We start from the raw sequence: 23,031 nt of genomic DNA on the forward strand, positions 1-23,031 counted from the left end.
GCCATATGCTTTCCTACACCCTTTCCCCACTTTCCCCCATCGACGCTGTCTCGTCATTTCAGCACGAGTGGTCTGTCTAAGATGACCACCCGAACATGCTTGAGCCTCTGGGCAAAATCCTCTAAAGAGCTCCCTACTGTCCTTAGAACTTGGTTCCGAAATTGTGCGCTGAAATGCTGTGGTGTGCCATGGCGAGGCACAGGAGCATAGCAGGGTCTTTTTTATGGTCAAGGGAAATGAGGGTGACTTGATATTTGTTGGGCACCACAAAAACTACTACCCTGAGGGAGTTCACAGTTTCAACGTGAAAACAAACTTACATCCCTTTCAATAATGGCACATCTTTGTTAAGGTGCAATTCTAAAACTGCAGAAAAGTTAAGAATGACCAGGAAAGGGAGATGGCTTTATCGAACTACATGGCTGAACAGTAGTAACCATGGTTATTTAAGGATAAAATAAAGATCCTTAATTGTTCTTTCCTTAGGTTCACATGTATTATTTTTCAAATGGCCACTAGACTTCTGGGGACATAAATACTTCATTAGGCTGTTTGGAACTAATTACTCAATAAACAGAATTATTAGTATTTCTCTGGTAGGGGTATAAAATCACTGAGACTTTAAGAGCATCTTGAAATTAGAAAGCGTGGGAGCCATCACCTTAGGGTAAATATTTTATATAACATCCACAGGGCTTCTGACCTGACCCCCTTCTGATTTCTTTGGCTTTTATGCTCACATTTTATTGAGAGAAAATGCCCTCTCACATGCTAACATTATCACTCACACTGAATTACCTGTAGGTTCCAGGACAAGTCTACTTCTTTCTGGATACTCCCTCAAAACACAGACACGGACACAGACACACAGACACACACATACACACACACCCATCACTGTATTTTTTTGCCTAAATTCCACCATTCAGATCTCACCTTTAAAAAAACTTCCTCTTTAAAGCCTTTTTTAATCTTGCAAGACCAATTTCAGCACCCTTTCTTTACACTAATACTTGATTTTATACTTCTTTCCCTTCATACTTCCTATGAGGTAGCAATGTGGTTCCTCATTGTCTGTCTCTCCCAGCTATGCTCTGCGCTCCCGAGGGCATGGATCAGTAATGCTTTGGTGCCAGCAGAAGCTAACGCAGTCCCTGCACAGGGCACAGACTTAATGAATCCTTGCTGGATTCATGCACGGGTGAGCATTTCCTTTCCAAGTCAGACAATCCCAGACCACTGAGCACTGCACAGACTTCCATATCGTTTATAGTCATCTCCTTTTTTTTTTATCACACAAACCACACTCCTCTGTAAACATGGTATAAACCAGGTGTCATACTAGAGTCACAGAGAGGCTGTCACAACTGCTAAGAGATGGAGGCTGCTGGCCTTCTGTCAATAACAAGGCTGCAACTTGAGAATAAGCAAAGTTACCTTCACCACTGTGCACATCCCACCCTGAAACGCTGCTGACTGCTCCGAAGGTGCATGGGTGGGAGCCATCCCTGGGGCCCAGTGTCTCCTGAGTAATACACACCAAAGACACCCTGGGAGGCACTGAGGAGATGGGTTGTTCCAGGCTTCTCCCATCACCTGCGTTGATCAATAAATCAGTTGCTTGCAAGTCGTGATACGTGTATTTTTCTACAGGAACCAATGCATGCTGATCGCTTAAGGATGCTCTGCCAGTTTTCAGGCCTCTGGATTCCTGCCACATGTGCCACGAGGCAGCACAATCTTCCTCTCTCTGGTCCTTTTTCTGTGGTTTCCTCCTAACAGTTCAGTTCAGTTGCTCAGTTGTGTCCGACTCTTTGTGACCCCATGAATTGCAGCACGCCAGGCCTCTCTGTCCATCACCAACTCCCGGAGTCTACCCAAACCCATGTCCATCAAGTCAGTGATGCCATCCAACCATCTCATCCTCTGTCGTCCCCTTCTCCTCCCGCCCCCAATCCTACCCAGCATTAGGGTCTTTTCCAATGAATCAACTCTTCGCATGAGGTGCCCAAAGTATTGGAGTTTCAGCTTCAATATCAGACCTTCCAATGAATAACCAGGATTGATCTCTTTTAGGATGGATTGATTGGATCTCCTTGCAATCCAAGGGACTATCAAGAGTCTTCTCCAACACCACAGTTCAAAAGCATCAATTCTTCGGCGCTCAGCTTTCTTCACCGTCCAACTCTCACATCCATACATGACCACTGGAAAAACCATAGCCTTGACTAGATGTACTTTTGTTGGCAAAGTAATGTCTCTGCTTTTAAATATGCTATCTAGGTTGGCCATAACCTTCCTTCCAAGGAGTAGGCGTCTTTTCATTTCATGGCTGCAATCACCATCAGCAGTGATTCTGGAGCCCAAAAAAATAAAGTCTGACACTGTTTCCACTGTTTCCCCATCTATTTCCCATGAAGTGATGAGACCAGATGCCATGATCTTAGTTTTATGAACGTTGAGCTTTAAGCCAACTTTTTCACTCTCCTCTTTCACTTTCATCAAGTGGCTCTTTCTTTAGTTCTTCTTCACTTTCTGCCATAAAGGTGGTGTCATCTGCATATCTGAGGTTATTGATATTTCTCCCGGCAATCTTGATTCCAGCTTGTGTTTCTTCCAGCCCAGCATTTCTCATGATGTACTCTGCATATAAGTTAAATAAGCAGGGTGACAATATACAGCCTTGACGTACTCCTTTTCCTATTTGGAACCAGTCTGTTGTTCCATGTCCAGTTCTAACTGTTGCTTCCTGACCTGCATACAGGTTTCTCAAGAGACAGGTCAGATGGTCTGGTATTAACTATGGACAGAGGTTCATGACATTGTACAGGAGACAGGGATCAAGAAAATCCCCATGGAAAAGAAATGCAAAAAAGCAAAATGGCTGTCTGAGGAGGCCTTACAGATAGCTTGGAAGAGAAGAGAAGCAAAAAGCAAAGGAGAAAAGGAAAGATATTCCCATATGAATGCAGAGTTCCAGAGAATAGCAAAGAGAGATAAGAAAGCCTTCCTCAGTGATCAGTGCAAAGAAATAGAGGAAAACAACAGATTGGGAAAGACTAGAGATCTCTTCAAGAAAATTAGAGACACCAAAGGAACATTTCATGCAAAGATGGGCTCGATAAAGGACAGAAATGGCATGGACCTAACAGAAGCAGAAGATATTAAGAAGAGGTGGCAAGAATACACAGAAGAACTGTACAAAAAAGATCTTCACGACCCAGATAATCACGATGGTGTGATCACTCACCTAGAGCCAGACATCCTGGAATGTGAAGTCAAGTGGGCCTTAGAAAGCATCACTACGAACAAAGCTAGTGGAGGTGATGGAATTCCAGTTGAGCTATTTCAAATCCTCAAAGATGATGCTGTGAAAGTGCTGCACTCGATATGCCAGCAAATTTGGAAAACTCAGCAGTGGCCACAGGACTGGAAGAGGTCAGTCTTCGTTCCAATCCCAAAGAAAGCCAATGCCAAAGAATGCTCAAACTACCGCATAATTGCACTCATCTCACATGCTAGTAAAGTAATGCTCAAAATTCTCCAAGCCAGGCTTCAGCAATACGTGAACCGTGAAATTCCAGATGTTCAAGCTGGTTTTAGAAAAGGCAGAGGAACCAGAGATCAAATTTCCAACATACGCTGGATCATCGAAAAAGCAAGAGAGTTCCAGAAAAACATCTATTTCTGCTTTATTGACTATGCCAAAGCCTTTGACTGTGTGGATCACAATAAACTGTGGAAAATTCCTCCTAACAAGTGTCCTCTTAATATGAGGGTGGAGTATGCTGCCTTCCCAGGGCACCTGGGCTGGAGTGCATGCAGGTCAAGCATCCCTCTTACAGTTGGAGATCTCCTGCAAGCCTTCTCAGAGTCCTTAAGGATGCTCAGAGTCCAGGTGTGGGTGTACCTGGGGTTACCCAAGTTCAAATGGGTAACTTGCCAGACCACTTTACCCGTCTCCTGAGAAACCTGTATGCAGGTCAAGAAGCAACAGTTAGAACAAGACATGGAACAAAAGAACGGTTCAAAACTAGGAAAGAAGTACATCAAGGCTGTATATTGTCACCCTGCTTATAGGCAGAATACATCATGAGAAATGCCAGGCTGGATGAATCACAAGCTGGAAACAAGATTGCCCAGAGAAATATCAATAACCTCAGATATGCAGATGACACTACCCTAATGGCAGAAAGTGAAGAGGAACTAAAGAGCCTCTTGATGAAGGTGAATAAAGAGAGTGAAAAAGCTGGCTTAAAACTCAACATTCAGAAAACTAAGATCATGGCATCTGGTCCCATTACTACATGGCAAATAGAGGGGGAAACAATGGAAACAGTGATAGACTTTATCTTCTTGGGCTCCAAAACACTGTGGATGGTGACTGCAGCCATGAAATTAAAAGATGCTTGCTTCTTAGAAGAAAAGTTATGGCAATCTAGACAGCATATTAAAAAGCTGAGACATCACTTTGCCTACAGCGGTCTGTACAGTTAAAGCTATGTTTTTTTCCAGTTGTCATGTACAGATGTGAGAATTGGATCATAAAGAGGGCTGAGCATTTAAGAATTGATGCTTTTGAATTATGGTGCTGGAGAAGACTCTTGAGAGTCTCTTGAAATGTAAGGAGATCAAACCAGTCAATCCTAAAGGAAATCAGTCCTGAATATTCATTGGAAGGAGTGATGCTGAAGCTGAAGCTGCAATACTTTGGCCACCTAATGCGAAGAGCCAACTCACTGGAAAAGACCCTGATGCTGGGAAAGATTGAAGGCAAGTTGGAGACAGAGGACGAGATGGTTGGATGGCATCACCGACTTTATGGACATGAGTTTGAGCAAGCTCTGGGAGATAGTGAAGGACAGGGAAGTATTGTGTGCTGAAGCCTGTGAGGTTACAAAGCATTGGACACGACCTGGAGACTGAACAACAGCAACAGCTTGTCTTAGTTACTGATATTCAACAACTTGCTCTCTGGTAAACTGGGTCACACATTATTTTCTTAACAACAGTATTGGAATGCACCCCTGCCCCTTTCACAAGTGGAGAAAATGAGGCTCGTAGAGTTTAAGTAACATGTCAGGATCTCACCGGTGGGAAGTGGTGAGCTAGGATTTGAACCGAGGTCTGCTTGAGCCTAAGTAGACTTGCTCTTCATCACTAGGCTTTAGTGACTATGCTAGGGTTCACATCAGCTTAGACACTGACTTGCAGCTACAAGTTTCCATCAACGTTTGCATAGGTAAGTCAGGTGCATATAAAGGGTGGGATGCAAAGCCTTCCTCCAAGCCAGCTTGGGAAACCACTGCTAATGAGACCCAGGAATTCTCATGCCCAGAAGGAAGGCCTTGAGAGATAAAGAAATAGCCTTGAGGCAGAAGCCTGGGCATTCTGGCTCCTTTCATAAGAAACCCACAGAAGTATCCAGCCACTGTAGAATTCCACAGAAGAAAATGCTCCCTGCCACAGGGGGCTGAGGATGGAGCCAGAGCAGGGAAGCCTGCATGCAGCCAGGGAGGGCGCTGCCTGACAGGAAGGTCCCAAGCAGCTTTGCAGATGGCTCTGAGTGGTGCTTGAGAGTTCATGAATTTCATCTTGTTCGCCTTTGTCTTGGCCCCACTGCTCTCTTCCTCTCCCTTGTATTTACTGCCGCAGCCCTCTAACCCTTCTCTCTTACTCCCCGCCCCGCATTCCTCACACCGCAGCCTGAGCAATGTTTCTAAATGTTGACCACAGTACGCCAGTCTCACGTCCCAAACCCTTCACTGCTGTCCTGTCATCCCTACCAGACAAGGCCCAGAATCTGACCTGAAGACACAGCAAAGTCTGCTTCTCAAACATTAGGTACAATTTTCCTCTGAACCAAAATGTAACCAAGACATAGACTCAAAGTCAGTGCTGTTCAAACTATAAGGAGGCTGAAGTCAGTGTAGCTGGTGGACACAAGTATTTTTAAAAATAAATGAAGCAGAAAGGACTGAGTTATACTAGAACAGAATAGAAAATATTACATCAAGATGTATTACATGGAGTAAGGTTAAGTACTTTTTTCATGAGTTTTCATTTCAATTATGTATCTTTTTATCTCTACGTCTGTTGAGTGTCAATGTAAAATGTATTTTTTGGCAGGAGTAAGGTCAAGGAGTGTAAAAATGAAACAAACAAAAATACTGCTCTAAAGAGATGTACTAGTACTCTGACAACTAGAGTTTGATGGTTGTCTGAAATCAATTTGCCATCCTAAATTCCTTGCATTGCTGGCGCCACGCTGCTATCCGAGCATTATTTCTTATCATCACTACAGTAGTACCCACCTTATCCATGGAGGAAATGTTCCAAGACCTCCAGTGGATGTCTGAAACCATGCTTGGTACTGAACACTATATTTACTATATATGTTTTTCCTATACATACATACCTTTGATAAAATTGGATACATAAATCAGGCACAGTAAGGAATTAACAAGAGTACCTAATAATAGAACAATTATAACAATATACTGTGATAAAGTTATGCAAATGTGATCCTTCCCCCTCACCTTTCTTTCTCTACAAACACCTTATGATACAAATGTAACGCCTTTTCCACCTTAATTAAGCTCCTATCATGTAATTTTGGCCATAACTTTTGCAGTCTGAGGTGTGACAGCAAAGCTAGCATGAATTTCTTTTTCCCTCTTCACAATTTCATGGAAAGAAAAGATTCATTCTTGCCAGAGATCTTAGCAACCTCAGCATACAATTTTTTTTCTTTCCTTATTAAGTGGAGAACTTTCACCTTTTCACGTAAAGGAAGCACTTTTCCGTTTCTCTCTGGCATATCTGAATTGCCAGCATCACTACTCTGGCGCTTTGGGGACATTATTAAATAAAGTAAGGACTACGTGCACTCATTGCACAATTGCACTCATCTCACATGCTAGTAAAGTAATGCTCAAAATTCTCCAAGCCAGGCTTCAGCAATACGTGAACCGTGAACTTCCAGATGTTCAAGCTGGTTTTAGAAAAGGCAGAGGAACCAGAGATCAAATTGCCAACATCCGACGGATCATCGAAAAAGCAAGAGAGTTCCAGAAAAACATCTATTTCTGCTTCATTGACTATGACAAAGCCTTTGACTGTGTGGATCACAGTAAACTGTGGAAAATCCTGAAAGAGATGGGAATACCAGACCACCTGACCTGCCTCCTGAGAAATCTGTACGCAGGTCAGGAAGCAACAGTTCGAACTGGACATGGAACAACAGACTGGCTCCAAATAGGAAAAGGAGTATGTCAAGGCTGTATATTGTCACCCTGGTTATTTAACTTATATGCAGAGTACATCATGAGAAACGCTGGGCTGGATGAAGCACAAGCTGGAATCAAGATTGTCAGGAGAAATATCAATAACCTCAGATATGCAGATGACACCACCCTTACGGCAGAAAGTGAAGAGGAACTAAAACGCCTCTTGATGAAAGTGAAAGAGGAGAGTGAAAAAGTTGGCTTAAAGCTCAACATTCAGAAAACGAAGATCATGACATCCGATCCCATCACTTCATGGCAGATAGATGGGGAAACAGTGGAAACAGTGGCTGACTTTATTTTTCTGGGCTCCAAAATCACTGCAGGTGGTGACTGCAGCCACAAAATTAAAAGACGTTTACTCCTTGGAAGGAAAGTGATAACCAACCTAGACAGCATATTAAAAAGCAGAGACATTACTTTGCCAACAAAGGTCTGTCTAGTCAAGGCTATGGTTTTTCCAGTGGTCATGTATGGATGTGAGAGTTGGACTGTAAAGAAAGCTGAGTGCCTAAGAATTGATGCTTTTGAACTGTGGTGTTGGAGAAGACTCTTGAGTGTCCCTTGGACTGCAAGGAGATCCAACCAGTCCATCCTAAAGGAGATCAGTCCTGGGTGTTCATTGGAAGGACTGATGTTGAACCTGAAACTCCCAATACTTTGGCCACCTGATGCGAAGAGCTGACTCATTTGAAAAGACCCTGACGCTGGGAACGATTGAGGGCAGGAGGAGAAGAGGACAACAGAGGATGAGATGGCTGGATGGCATCACTGACTTGATGGACATGGGTTTGGGTGGACTCAGGGAGTTGGTGATGGACAGGGAGGTCTGGCATGCTGCAGTTCATGGGGTCACAAAGAGTCGGACATGACTGAGCGACTGAACTAACTGAACTGAAGGGCTACTTGAATGCCATCACTGAGATCCCAGGACAGTTGATCTGGAAATCAATGTGGCTCCTGACTAATGGCAGGAGGAGATACATTGGACAAAGGGATGATTCAGGCCCTGGGAGGGACAGAGATGGACAGTGTGAGATTTCATCATGCTACTCAGAATGGGGGGCAGTGTAAAACTTTTGAATTGTTTATTCCTGGAATTGTCCATTTACTACTTTTGGACAGCAGTTGAGTGTAACTAAAACCACAGAAACTGAAGCCTTGGCTAAGAGCAGACTACAATACTACTCAAAATACACACACACACACACACACACACACACACACACACACACACACACACACTTCCAGGCTTTCTTCTGGCTCCTTGCCTTTGCAGGCACTACTCCATCTACCTGGGCTGCTTTCTGCCCACCACCTTCTCATAAAGCCCTAATCCTCCTTGAAGCCTGAGTCCAATAGGATGACTCCCTAGATTTGTCTCCCCCTGCCCCATCCTTTCCCACATTCATGATCTCTATGCCAAGTGAAGTTCCCCTCCCACCACACACACAGTTCCAAGCATACTGATCAATCACAGAACTCAGCATTTGGCATTGTGGTTATCTGCCCAACAGTCAGTTCTCCCCGAGAGAGTTTTGAGTTCCTGAGGTCAGGGATTCAGTCTTTCCCTATCTCCAGGCAACTGTTGTAGAGACTGGTCAGCAGGAATTTGGAGATCGGTAAACATTTTTCAAATGAATGAATGAGAGGCATGTGCTACAGGTTACAGACCCAGTCCCCCTCTGCCTGGCCAAGATTTGGGGCATACAGTCTGTAGATTTGGGGTATACAGTCTGCAGCCCCAAGGGCTTGCCTTCATACTAGTCATCACAGTCGCCGTATCTACGCCAGTTAGAGACTCCATGTCAGTCTGCCCTCTGCAAAGACGTGTGCAAAAGCCAATCCATTTTCAGAAATGGCTCCTGACTGAAGCTGGACAATTGCTCTGCAGAGATTGCAACAAACGAAGCCTAGCAGCTCACAGAAGTTAGTTCCATAATGGAATGGGAGCAAGCAGGTAAAGTACTGCAAAGGTACCAATTTGGTAGCAATAAAGCTATTGGGCTTGGAAGTGGAAGATCAATTTTAAATAATCAACACAGAAGATTATCTCTGAATTGACACCAAGTGGCCCAGGAGATGTTTGCTGATTATCCCCCACCTCATCCCTCTCCATTCAGGGAGAGCTTGAACTGAAACTTGGGATTAAATGAGGGGTAAGGTGGGGGAAGGGCACAGGGTATTGATTCTCACCAGTGATGCCAACCTCTAAGTAGCTGAAATTGACAACGACAAATGTGGGGCACCATCCCAGTCTCATCGTCTCTTGAGCCCACTTGGCATGCTCTTAAAAGAAAAAGAAAAAAAGGATCTCTGAATGCACTTTTCCAAGCTGTTTCTTTTATGACTCAGGCCAGGTGTATTTGAGGCTGACAATGGTGCCTGAACACCCTACCTCCTAAGGAACACCATCGTCAGAGGAGAGACTCACTGAATCCTCCAGAACTCCTAGAGGAATGGAGGCTGGCTATTTCTGAAGTAGAAGTTTCCCTTAAATGATGCCTCTCTGCAGCAGGAAGCAAAAATCAATTCACCTTCTTTAATGCATCAATTGCCACCCTGATCTGAGGTCATGTCTAAAAACATGGAAAAATCCCTCACCCACTGGTGCCTATATTTCGACCATTCCAACCTAAACTTATGATGACTGAAATCTAAAAACATTCATTCTAAAACCCTTCCTGCCATTGCTTTTGCTTTTTTTTTTTCCCCTAAAAATATGTGTTCAAGAGCAAAGGTTATCAATGTCTCTGTTACTGGCATTGTGAGCCAGACAACTCTTCGCTGCAGAGGGCTGTCTCTACATTGGAGGGTGTACAGCGGCATCCCTGATCTCTGGCCTCTATCCGCCAGATGCCAGCAGCAACTCCACACAACCAACGGTGACAACCAAGAATGCCTGCTGACATTTCTAAATGTCCCGCTAGGAAGCCAAATCACCCCTAGGTTGGTGGTTCTCACGTCTATCTGAGACCAATTATAAACCCAAGTATCTTAAGAAGGACCCGGGCATGGGAATTTTTTACAAGCTTTGCCGGTGACTCTGATGTGCAGCCACTTCTTTGCATACTAAACCGAGGCTTCACCTTCCTGTATAACTGCGGCTCTGGCCTCTGCTGAAGTTTTCATATCCCTTCCACAGGGTGGAATGCCAAATTTAGGAATAAGAAATAGCAGTGCAGAAATTTGAAAAATGAGAAAGAGGAGAGGGAAATAAGATTTACTTGTGATAGGAAAACTGAAGCTGTTAATCCTTTTTTTTAAATTATAAACCAGGAAGTAGTTGTAGACCAAAGTGTTCAAAGAAAAAGCCCAACAGGTAGGGTGGCTTTCTCAGCCAGATGCCAGCTCCGTGAACTGAAGGGTTGTCATTTAAGATGGCTGTGACACAGGCTGTTATCCAGAGAAACAACGCTCAAGCTGCCGAAGCCAGCCAGAGTCAGTGACTCTTTAAGCCTGCTCACTCAGATTTCAATCTCTCTGAGAAAAAGAGGCTAGAGCGTCAAAGAGGTTTGGTTAAACACTGTTAAACAGTCTAGGAAAGATCTTGAAAAGCCCTGTGGTCAGGAAGCCTATATAACTTTGTTTGGTTTTCCAAACAAACATATTTACATCATCTGGGAGGCCGCATAGCACGGTTAGACACACAGGATCTGGAATCTGCTTGCTTCTGATACACTCTACTCCACCATGAAGCAACTCTTTTCTTGGACAAGTTATGTAAATGTAAATGCCTAAGCACAGGACTGCTATGAGGACCAATCTGCTGCAGTGATTGGTACACTGTGTGTCCATGCTAGACATGGACACACATGCTTTCAGTGTGCGTGTCTGCTCATCTGTGTCCCACTCTCTGCGACCCTGTGGACTGAAGCCCGACAGGCTCCTCTGTCCAAGGAATTTTCCAGGCAAGAACACTGGAGCCCATTGCCGTTTCCTACTCCAGGGGACCTTTAAGACCCAAAGATCGAACTCACATTTCTGTGTCTCTTGGATTGGCAGGAGACTCTTTACCCCTGCGTCACGGGCGAAGCCCAAAGTTAACAACGGACTTACTCTTATCTTTGTTTTTATTATTATTTATTTGACTATGGATTATTTTTTCCCCAGAAGATGCCTTTTAAAATTACACTGAACTCCAGTTCCCTGTGAGATACTTTAAGAAATGCTGATTTAGACTAATCTGAAGCCACTCTAATAGGAGTACAACCCTTGGACCATGTGATATCAAGACTGTATCCAGAATCCAGAGGTTGGGGGTCTCCTTTCAACCACAAGCATCCTAAGTGATGCCGTGGTGGACTCCGCCCTCACCATCCCATGTCTGTAAGCTCCTCGAAATCAGAGACCTGTCTACCTCACATATCATCAGCTCCCCAGAGTGTGGCATTTGGCAAACCTCGGTGCCCAATACATACTCATGAATGATTTCTGGACAAAGACCACAGCTCATTCATCTCAGCAGAACCATCCACCCAGCCCCAACTCCATTCACCGAGTGAAGCAGCTTTTCCAGAAAACCTACTAGAGACATTTTCATGAAACACATGAAGCAACCATTAAGATGGTGGATTAGAATGACAATTCATCCAACTCTGATAGATGAGCAAGACGGCTGGGCAATCAGACCTGGTTTACGATGACTTGATTTACATTCAACTTCCAGGTACTTATTTAAGGCTCAAAGGAAGGTGCACCATAAGCCACAAACCACTTGCTCTGAAACCTGTAGGGAAAGCCACTCATTATGAAACCACGTCTTGTGGCAAAGTGACCGCCATTATCAGCGTCCCCTCCCCTGCCTTGACTCTCCCAAAGCAAAGCTTACAAAGGGTACCACAATTTTCCTTTTAAATCCACCTGTGAAATAACTGCCAAATTTACAGCAACTACTCACGATCTCAAAATCAGGAAAAGATCAACAGAAAAATACAATACAAAGAGGCAGTGGAAAGATAGGAAACACCCTTTAGACAAAACTGACTTTTAAATTACCAAGAGGGAAGGTGGCAGGTAGGTTCAAGAGGGAGGGGACATACATGTACCTATGGCTGATTCATGTTGACCGGTGGCAGAAACCAACACAATACTGTAAAGCAATCATACTCCAATTAAAAATTAATTAATTAAAAAATAATTACCACAAGAAGAAAAGAAATCATTTCTAGCAATACCATCAGCTGTCTGATGTAGCTCCTGCAACATTCCAGGTCTTCATGACTGATCCCTAAATTATTTCCAGCCACAACTACGTAAAGCACTTAATATTATCTCCATTTTACAGATGAGAAAACTGAGTCTCCAAGAGCTTGCTACTTGTCCGGGGTTAAAGGAAGTCTCTGTTAATATTATCTCCATTTTACAGATGAGAAAACTGAGTCTCCAAGAGCTTGCTACTTGTCCGGGGTTAAAGGAAGTCTCTGTTAATATTATCTCCATTTTACAGATGAGAAAACTGAGTCTCCAAGAGCTTGCTACTTGTCCGGGGTTAAAGGAAGTCTCTGTTAATATTATCTCCATTTTACAGATGAGAAAACTGAGTCTCCAAGAGCTTGCTACTTGTCCGGGGTTAAAGGAAGTCTCTGGGTATCCGGTCATATGCTAGGTAACTGAGAGCTAAGAGAGGGTTATGACTCCCAACCTGTGGAGTCTCAGAAGCCTACCTTGGATTCCTAGCTCTGCACTTCCCCGGTGAGTGACGTGGACAGTCTCCTCAGCCTCCTGATGACTTGGTTTTCTCATTTGTAATCTGCTGCTCTTTCCCTCACAGAATGGAGGTGAGTATTTAACAGCTAATATAAGTATGGGCTTCCCAGAAAGTGATACTGAATGATTGTCTTAGAATGATGATTTCAAACATTAATGAAAAAATTTTCCACATACAAGAAAATTTAAATTTTACAAAGCATCTCACACCAGGTTCATCTCATTTGACTTCGTAGGTAGGACAGACATCATCATCGCTTTCTACAGAGGAGAATAGTGAGTATCCGGGTGGTTACTTGTTCATACCTCTCCGTGGAATGATAACTGCTCACTCACTCACTCTTTCTTCCTGTCAATCTTCCACCCCAAACTCTGAGCTTGGTGAAGGAGTGAATGTACACTGCAGGTTGTGGGATGTGAGTGTGTGTGTGTGAGCTTTGCTGTTGTGGGGTGTGTGTGTGTGTGTGTGTGTCTGTATGTGTGTGAGCTTTGCTATTGTGTGTGTGTGTGTATGTGTGTGAGCTTTGCTGGTGTGTGTGTGTGTGTGTATGTGTGTGAGTTTTGCTGGTGTGTGTGTGTGTATGTGTGTGAGCTTTGCTGTTGTGGGGTGTGTGTGTGTGTGTTTGTATGTGTGTGAGCTTTGCTATTTGTGTGTGTGTGAGCTTTGCTATTGTGTGTGTGTGTGTGTGTGTGTGAGCTTTGCTGTTGTGGGGTGTGTGTGTGTGTATGTGTGTGAGCTTTGCTGTTGTGGGGTGTGTGTGTGTGTGTGAGCTTTGCTATTGTGTGTGTGTGTGTATGTGTGTGAGCTTTGCTGTTGTGGGGGATGTGTGTGTGTGTGTTTGTATGTGTGTGAGCTTTGTTATTGTGTGTGTGTGTGTGTGAGCTTTGCTATTGTGTGTGTGTGTGTGTGTGTGTGTGTGAGCTTTGCTGTTGTGGGGTGTGTGTGTGTGTGTGTGTGTGAGCTTTGCTATTGTGTGTGTGTGTGTATGTGTGTGAGCTTTGCTGTTGTGGGGTGTGTATGTGTGTGTGTGTGTGTATGTGTGTGAGCTTTGCTGTTGTGGGGGATGTGTGTGTGTGTGTTTGTATGTGTGTGAGCTTTGTTATTGTGTGTGTGTGTGTGTGAGCTTTGCTATTGTGTGTGTGTGTGTGTGTGTGTGAGCTTTGCTGTTGTGGGGGGTGTGTGTGTGTATGTGTGTGAGCTTTGCTGTTGTGGGGTGTGTGTGTGTGTGTGTGTGTGTGTAAGCTTTGCTATTGTGTGTGTGTGTGAGCTTTGCTATTGTGTGTGTGTGTGTATGTGTGTGAGCTTTGCTGTTGTGGGGTGTGTATGTGTGTGTGTGTGTATGTGTGTGAGCTTTGCTGTTGTGGGGTGTGTATGTGTGTGTGTGTGTGTGTGTGTGTGAGCTTTGCTATTGTGTGTGTGTGTGTGTGTTTGTGTGTGTGTATGTGTGTGAGCTTTGCTGTCTTCTGTTGGTCATTTCTGTATTACCAAACCATAGCATGGTTTACAGAATACAACTGATGTTAAAGTCTAGAGGACTAGATGGAAGCATGAGTGAATGAGGCATGAATATATATGCCCAGGATGAAGACAGTGGGTCCAAAGTAAACAAAACTTGAGTCTGCAGGCTCCACGTTCAGAGTCCGCTCCAATCCTCCGTGGTACTTCCAAAGGACAACATTTCCTGGAATCACGGAATTACAGAGAAGGGAAGGACCTTGGAGATCATCTTAGTGAACACTCCCATTTTACAGATGAAGAAACAGAAACTCAGAGAAGTTCCATTTCTTGGCCAAAATCATACCTGGGAAGGTGGGTGGGCTGAGCTAGCACCCAGGTCCTCTGCCTCCAGGATCAAGGATGCTGCCGCTGCGCACCGGCAGATTCAAGAGCAGAAAACTTGCCAGCCTCCACATGTCGGCTCAGACTTAGGAGTGACAGAGCGGGAACCTCGTGCACCCAAACAACTGTGTGTGCACGGATTATAGCTCAGCTTGTGAAGCAACAGCAGAGAGGACTTCTGCTGGGATTTAATTTGAAAGGCTCTCATCATTGCCAGTGGCACTGACTCCCCACCAGGACGCCATGAGCTGAAGTCACCCTCTGTCTGCATATGCATGAGGATGCAGATGGCCTGAACCCATCTAAGTGAGGAGAGCAGGCTCCTGCTGAAGCCCTCAGGTCACCCTGGGTTCTAGCCTGGATTCTAGGGTCGGGTGGACTGGACAAAGCTTGAGGTCTAGGACATTTCAGAGAGTCTGGCTCTGTAGCCTCAGACAAGATGGCACAAGCTGGAAGTAAAGTCTTTCTTTCATTATGCAAACATCAAGTTTCTACTGTGCTGTGTCCATGTTGGCACGTAGGGAGGCACTCACCTGCGGGCGTACTTTAGCGTCTCAACAAAGCAGTGAAGAGAAAACGTCGATTGGTAACAGCCCCAGTGAGCACACTGGTCCAAAACTGGTCTAGAAGAACACACGGACCTCGGGGTATCTGTCTGCATGTGTGTCCAGGTTAAGGTTACAACAGGAGCCTCACCCAATCTTCGCACATTACAGTTTCCCAAATCATTGTTTATCATCCCCCAAATACGCCTATCTTACCCTTTTCCTTTTGCAGCACTTATAATGTGTGTGTGTGTGTGTGTGTCCGTGTGTCTAATTAATGTGCTCTTTTGAGCACAAGGACCATGTTTGCTTTACTCACCACTGTGTCATCTGCCTTAAACACAGTTGCTGGGCCTCTAGCTGGTGCTTATTAATTATATGAGGATTAAATAAAGGAAGAGAGAAATAACTAGATGACCAGGGGCCTGACTTCTGGATTAAACTCCATCATTTAATTAACCACGTGACCTTGGTTCAATCTTATATACTTAATTTTAGGACTTTTGGAAAGCGTCTCAGAAACCGGCTCATTGGATGACTGCAGACTTTTGTTTGAGCAGTGGAATCCAAACAAAAGCACAGGTGAAATCTGAACGCAGAAGCAGATGTAAACTTTCTCTCATACTTTCAAACGCAGATTTGAATATTCAGCAGAGCCACAGCCATCTGCAGCTGGTAGCAGATTCATGAATCACCCATTCCCAGTCCACCATGACACACGATGTGCAAAGGAGACATGCCCACTTTCATGTCAAATACACAGTGAACACAAGGCCTGAATCCATGGCTTCCCAGCCGCAGGCTAGTATCTTGCCTCCACCACGCACACGTCTTCACCCTCCTGTCTGAAGTGGTCCAGAAGTGTTAGACCTTGCCTTTCTTCCCTGATCTTACAGACTCCAGTTCTAAAGAGTTTTCTGCACTCTTCAATTTATTTTAGCCCACAATATTTTTTGTGTGCTTACGATACAAAGCAGAACAAAAATCACTCTGAGGATCCAGAAATGAATTATATGTTAAGTCCTGGCCTCATGGAGTTTCCAGTTAGGTGAGAAAGAAATACGAGAATGCACTCCAACTCCGAATGGTTGACAACTAAAGAGGCATAAGTGTAGAGAGCTGTGGAAATATCAAAGAGAAACTGATCAAGTGGGATGCGGAGAGTCTGTAAGATGGCTTCAAAGCAGAAGAACTTTGGGCTAAGTCCTTTGGGAATGAGTAGGATTCCAACAGGCCAAAGACCAGTTCAGACTTGCTCAAGAAAGAGTTGTTCACTGAGTGTCCCTCTTTGTTTCCAAATGTATGAATATGTTTGGGTAAGATATCTGGTATATTACTAGTATCTGTAAAACACCACAGCCTACAACTGATATAACTGACTAAAAACACTCCCTCTGACTATGGATACACATAAACAAGGGTTTGAATCCTAGTCCTACCGCTCACTGTGTGACTTTGGAAAAGTTATTTTATCTCGTGAAAGCCCAGTTACCCCTTCTATATAAAGTGGAGGAAATAAATAGATGCTATCTCTGATGTTACTGTAAGGTGTAAATGAGAGGATGTATACAAAGTACTAAGCACTAGGTCCAGCACACATTAAGTATCCAAAAATATATTACTCTCATTCGTCACTGATAATCCTTTGCACATCGTAATAAAATAGACAAATGAATAAATAGAAAAATAAATAAATAAATCAATAAATAATGTGCAAGTATATAACACTCTTGGCCCAGACACTCCTCCACACCACAAGGCCCATGCCAAAGCGTGACCCCCCAAAGCACTCAATAAATGAAAGGCAAGGGTGAGCTTAGCCCAGCTCTTACCTGTATATTTTATATCTGGTTGTAAATCCTTGACGGTGTCTTTCCACAAAGGATAGGTAGCTCCTGGAGTGGTGGAAAGGCCCCCTGTCTGAAATAAGCCAATCAAATTCCTTGGAGACATGTTGGTCTGTCGCAGCTGGTTCCTGGTGGGCGGGCTGCACTGAGATACGGCCCCATACAAACAGGAAGTAGAGGAGCTCAACAAACCTCCAGTTCATGCTTTTCTGCCGGCCTTTTTCCTCTCATTCTTGCTCCATTCTGTGGAGTCCTGTGAAGAAAGGAATAGAAAAGAGACAGAAAGAAAGAGGAAGAGAGAGAGAGAGGAAAGGTAGGGAGGGGAAGCAAAAATATACAGAAAAGAGAGAGAGAGACAAGGAAAAGATTTTTTAATGCTTTTAACATAGCTTCATCATAATATTTCACATCAGAAGACTGGGTCAGGGTTTACAAAGATCAGTGCAGTTTCTGCTTAAGAGTGCAGCATCTGTAGACATCTGGGCTCGCATTCCTGAGCTGCTGTTCACATGTGGTGTGAACATGTATGAACATGTACAAACTGCTTAGCCTCTTAGATATGCAGTTTCCTCATCTGTAAAACGGAGCACGGGCTTAAGCATCTGTAACTTGGCACCTGGGACATTGAAGGTACTCAAGGCATATGTGTTGACAGCAAGAGTGAAATGAATGAATGCCCAAACAGTTTCCTCCAGCCAGGAAGGGACTTGGGGATAGAACTTCAGTATCTGCCCTGCCTGCTATCTTCACCAACAGCCTGAATCTCGTAGCAGGGCCTCAGCAAGCGAGAATCCATCTCTCTCCTCTTCTCCCAAAGACATGCACCCAGTGAACACATGATTTACTTTTGCATCATCAGCTGACTGACTGCATCATGATCACGACTATCCGGGACGGATACCTTTCAGATGCAGAGTTTATGGAGCTCATTAGAATCACTGCTACAGGGCTTAGTGGAATGTCTCCTTCACCCCAAAGAAGCACAGCCAGAGAATCCACCTGTCAGTGTCTCTGAGCCTCAAGGTTATCTTGTGTTCATAAGGGAAACAAAAGGCCAAGGAACTAGTGGGGTCTTGCCCCCTCTTTCTTGGGTGGTAGCACAGCACAGGGGCACCATGTTGGAGAAATGCTTAAGGGAGGACTTAGGTAGGGGCTCCTTGTGGGGAGAAAGGAAGAGGAACCACTAGGCCACGCCTGGACTTTGGCAAATTTACAAGTTTTCTTTTTATCGTCACATCATCATTCTACTTGCCAGCTTGACATTATGCTGTCTGTGTCCTTCACCCCACTTATCCTAGAAGAGCTCATCTTACTCCACACTGAAAGGCAGCTTGGAATGCAGGGTCTACCAGTTATCAACTGTGTACATTCAGGCAAGTGACTTCACTTCTCTGGGCCTCACTTCTCAGTTTATAAAATGCAGTTAGCAATAGCACTTGTATCCAGAACTAGCGTGAAAATGAAGTGACACCATTTACGTCAAGTGCCCCATGCAGCACCTGACTGTTTTTAGAAAGTGCTCAACAAATGGCATCAGTGATGACGAAGACACGGATGATGACAAACACTGATGCTGATGACCAGCTCTCCCCTGCTGGAGCGTCTTTGCTCCTGTTGTCTCCACTGCCAGGCCAGGTCCTGTTTATCCTTTACGAGCTAGCTGAGGCCAGGTCTTCAAAGGTCACTCCTTCTTCTATTCCTCTCAAAAGCTGTCAGGAGTTCCTGTCTTTCAGCCCCTGCTGCTCACTCACATAACTGCATGTTAGTATTTACTGTCTTTTATTGGACTTACTTGTTTCTGTGTCTGTCTTGCTCATGGGCTTGCGAGTCTTTAACCAGCAAGAATCTTTAAAAGGCTGTTTCTACATAAGGCTGGCTGTGTGACTCTGGACAGTCATAGCCTCTATCTAAATCTCAGATTTTTATGTTTACCATTTAAAAACCTGGCAAGGACAAACCATTTTGTTGAGTGGAAAACCACATAAAAACATGAAGAAATATGATCCCTTATTGGTCTCTCTTCAGCTGAAAATGGGAAGAAAGTCAAGCTAAGAAAGAGAGAAAAGCAAAAGGAGAAAGATGTGAATTTCCGACCCAATTGGCTATTTCCCTCTGTGGTCTGATTGCGCCATTCTATTACGAGTAGCTACAGAAGTCTACTTGGCACCACAGGCTCCAGCTGTCAGGGGCAAAGGAGAGAGGCCTGTGAGCAGACGAGTGGGCTGGCAGAAGCTGTGGCCGCAAGTTCTGTTCAGATCCTAAAACAAAGCCATCCATGTGGAGTGCAGAACTGTAACAGCTCCAGCTGCCAAAAGTGTCTGCTGGAGCCCACCTGAGTGGCAAGCAGGGGGTGGAGGTGATTGTTCAGAGATCCTGGCAGGGAGCTACGACACACTGAAATCACAGCGTGTCACCCATCCAGCCCTTCTGCATGGCTTCTGTTGTGAGTGGGTGCGGGGTGGGCACCTGGGGGAGAATGCCTGGCTGTTAGACTCTTTGCAAAGAAACAGGATTCAGAACACTGCAGCTTTTAAAAGTGAAACAAGGCTAGACAAGGAAATAGCAGCGTGTGTGTGTGTGTGTGTGTGTGTGTGTGTGTGTGTAAGGCCTCAGCCCCAAGTCCTAAAATTTACATAAATTGGGATGATCTAATCCAATGCTTCCCTTCTGGCAGCCTTTCTGTCCCATAGGGGATATCTTCAATTGTCACAACGGAGGGGACACTACTGGTATCTGGCAGGTAAAAGCCAGGGGCTGCTAAACATCCTACAGTGCACAAGACAGCCCCTCCTCCCACAACAAGATGAGGGCACCGAAAATATGAGCGGTGCAAATGCTGATACATCCTGCTCTAGTCCAGCTCCTTACAAGATCACCATCTGGGTGGCTGACTGGGCCAGACTCCTGTCTTCCAGCTCCTGGTTTTCACGCTGCCATGCTGTCTCGGCAGGATGGTGGGCAGAGACAATTCAGTAGCTGTGTCTGAACCTTCCTTGTGGTTGGGGACTATGGTATAATCTACATCTCTGCAAGCACAGGTGAGTGCTTCGTGCAAGAAGCCTGAGTATCCTTCTGTTGACTCAGAAAATCAAGATAATTCACAGAACTCTAAAAACAAAAACGAAAGTTTCTACACGGTGCATTTGAATAGAAATGGATGTTTTATTGGCTAAGGACAAGGATTAGTATGTGTGCTACTTAAATCTTATCATGACAGACACAGTGATCCTTATTCTGTAAATAAGCCCGAATTAGCATCAGCTATATTAGAGACTTGGGTTAATATAAGGGTCCCAAGTTTGATATTTACGGAGCATCTATTGTGTACTTGGATCTAAAAATGTCTGTTATCTTGGCAGTAGCTAAAGCATTCAGTACAGACTAGAGGTTTCCTCCTTGAGATGGATGTTGTTGTCGTTCAGTCAGTAAGCTGTGTCCAACTCGGCGACCTCATGGACTGTAGCATGCCAAGCTCCTCTGTCCCTCTCTATCTCCAGAAGTTTGCCCAAGTTTATGTCCACTGAGTCGGAGATGCTATCTAGCCATCTCATCCTCTGCTACCCCCTTCTCCTTTTGCCTTCAATCTTTCCCAGAATCAGGGTCTTTTCCAGTGAGTCAGCTCTTCACATCAGGTTGCCAAAGTATTGGAAATTCAGTTTTACCAACAGCCCTCCCAATGAATGTTCAGGGTTGATTTCCTTTAGGACTGACTGGTTTGATCTCCTTGCAGTCCAAGTGATTCTCAAGAGATGCGTAGAGCTCTCCCATTAACAAATGAGCTCCTTGGGACTTGGAGACATTAAATAGCTTTAATAAACTCACAAGTCCCAAGTATTCAGGAATCTAACTCATGTATTAATATATCTGATTACAAAGTATGTACAATTTCCAATATATCCCTCCCCTCCCCCCACACAGGTAAAATCATATCCTGCCCTCTAGAGATTCAAAATAGTATGCAAAGTCACAAACAGACCTGAGGAATTCTAATATGAAATATGCTATTATCAATACTATAAGCAAAGAAAATGTCCAGTGGAAGAATAGAGGCCAGAGATGTTTTCAATCAAGAGATCTGGAAAGAACCCTGAAGAGGAAGTGGTATTTGAGTTGGTTTGTGGCTCAGTTAATCAAGAATCCGCCTTCAATGCAGGAGACCTGGGTTCGATCCCTGGGTTGGGAAGATCACCTGGAGAAGGGAAAGGCTACCCACTCCAGTATACTGGCCTGGAGAATTCCATGGACTGTATAGTCCATGGAGTCGTAAAGAGTTGGACACGACTGAGAGACTTTCACTCACTCACTCATGTGAGGTTTTGGTAAGAAGAGATGAGGAAAAGAAAATTCTAGCAGAGCAGGTAACATAAAACAAATCTCAGAGATTGGAGAGGGCAGAGTGATGGAGTGTGTGCCCAGGGTAGCATGCAGGGTGGTAGAGGCTTCACTGAGATTTTAGGGGTGATGGAGGGCCTGAAATCACCTGTATCTCCCTCTGAATCCCTCACCAATCAAGGACTGTATTTCATTTTTATGCTACACACTAAGGGCAAAGACACTCCTTGGAAGGAAGGTATGACCAACCTAGACAGCATATTAAAAAGCAGAGACTTTACTTTGCCAACAAAGGTCCGTCTAGTCAAGGCTATGGTTTTTCCAGTAGTCATGTATGGATGTGAGAGTTGGACTATAAAGAAAGCTGAGCACCAAAGAATTGATGCTTTTGAACTGTGGTGTTGGAGAACACTCTTGAGAGTCCCTTGGACTGCAAGGAGATCCAACCAGTCCATCCTAAAGGAAATCAGTCTTGAATATTCATTGGAAGGACTGATGCTGACGCTGAAACTCCAATACTTTGGCCACCTGATGTGAAGAGCTGACTCATTGGAAAAGACCCTGATGCTGGGAAAGATTGAGGGCAGGAGGAGAAGGGGATGACAGAGGATGAGATGGTTGGATGGCATCACCGACTCAATGGACATAAGTTTGGGTGAACTCTGGGAGTTGGTGATGGACAGGGAGGCCTGGTGTGCTATGGTTCATGGGGTCGCAAAGAGTGGGACATGACTGAGTGATTGAACTGAACTGAACTGAACTGAAGGGCAAAGCATTGTGGATGTTCAATATATTCACTCATTCATTCATCCATTAACATATTTAGCTGGAAATTAAATAGTAAGCAGAGGTTCTTTAATATTCAGTTGGGAGAAGCAAACAAATAGGCAGTGACTGTACATGTGGTGGTGTGGAGTGCTCTAAAGAAAACGAGGCAGGTGAGATGGGATTGACCGTGAGGCTACTGCTTTACAGACACGGTGCTGAAGAAAAGCTTCTCTGATGAAGTCAGTCTGACAGTGACCTGAAGAAAGTGAAGGAGTGAGTGAGGCAGAACCTCAGGGAAAAGAAAATGTCGGTGGAAGGAAAGGAAAGAGGGGAGGTCAGCAACGGTTTGCGGAGACCAAGTTGTATTTCAGTCTCCTGTAGGGAGCTTAGGATTTAATTGGGATGCAGGTCAGTTTGAGGAGGCAATCACCTGTTTATTGACTGAGCGTTTACCATGTGCCAGAAACACTCACTAGTTGCTTCACCCATGTGACCTCATTGCAACATGGTGAGAGGCTGCGATTCCCATTTTTAACGTGGGGAGAGGGAACACTGAGGTCCAAGAAGGATAACAAAGCTGGCCGGTGGACAAGGCAGAATCGGAGGCTGTGCTGTCCAGGTTGGAAGCCACTGACTGTGTGCAGCTATCAAGCAGGTAAAATGTGGCTCTTCCAAATCGGGATGTGCTGTAAGTATAAATACAT

The 23,031-nt window shown here is 44.5% G+C and overlaps 1 protein-coding gene across 5 annotated transcripts in view; it reads right to left on the minus strand.

The window, feature by feature from the left end:
• BRINP1 (BMP/retinoic acid inducible neural specific 1) overlaps positions 1-23,031 on the minus strand; it is a 526,454-nt gene that overhangs the window by 120,673 nt on the left and 382,750 nt on the right. For all 5 annotated transcript variants that reach the window (XM_081576124.1, XM_081576137.1, XM_081576125.1 and 2 more), the window contains one exon: positions 17,213-17,480. In XM_081576124.1, the coding sequence (XP_081432250.1) occupies positions 17,213-17,430 (218 nt within the window). In that variant the 5' untranslated portion in view covers positions 17,431-17,480. The remainder of the gene's footprint in view (positions 1-17,212; positions 17,481-23,031) is intronic.

Source organism: Giraffa tippelskirchi, chromosome 1 (assembly GCF_054371585.1).
Source record: "Giraffa tippelskirchi isolate mGirTip1 chromosome 1, T2T-mGirTip1v1.2.pri, whole genome shotgun sequence".
NCBI lineage: Eukaryota > Metazoa > Chordata > Mammalia > Artiodactyla > Giraffidae > Giraffa > Giraffa tippelskirchi.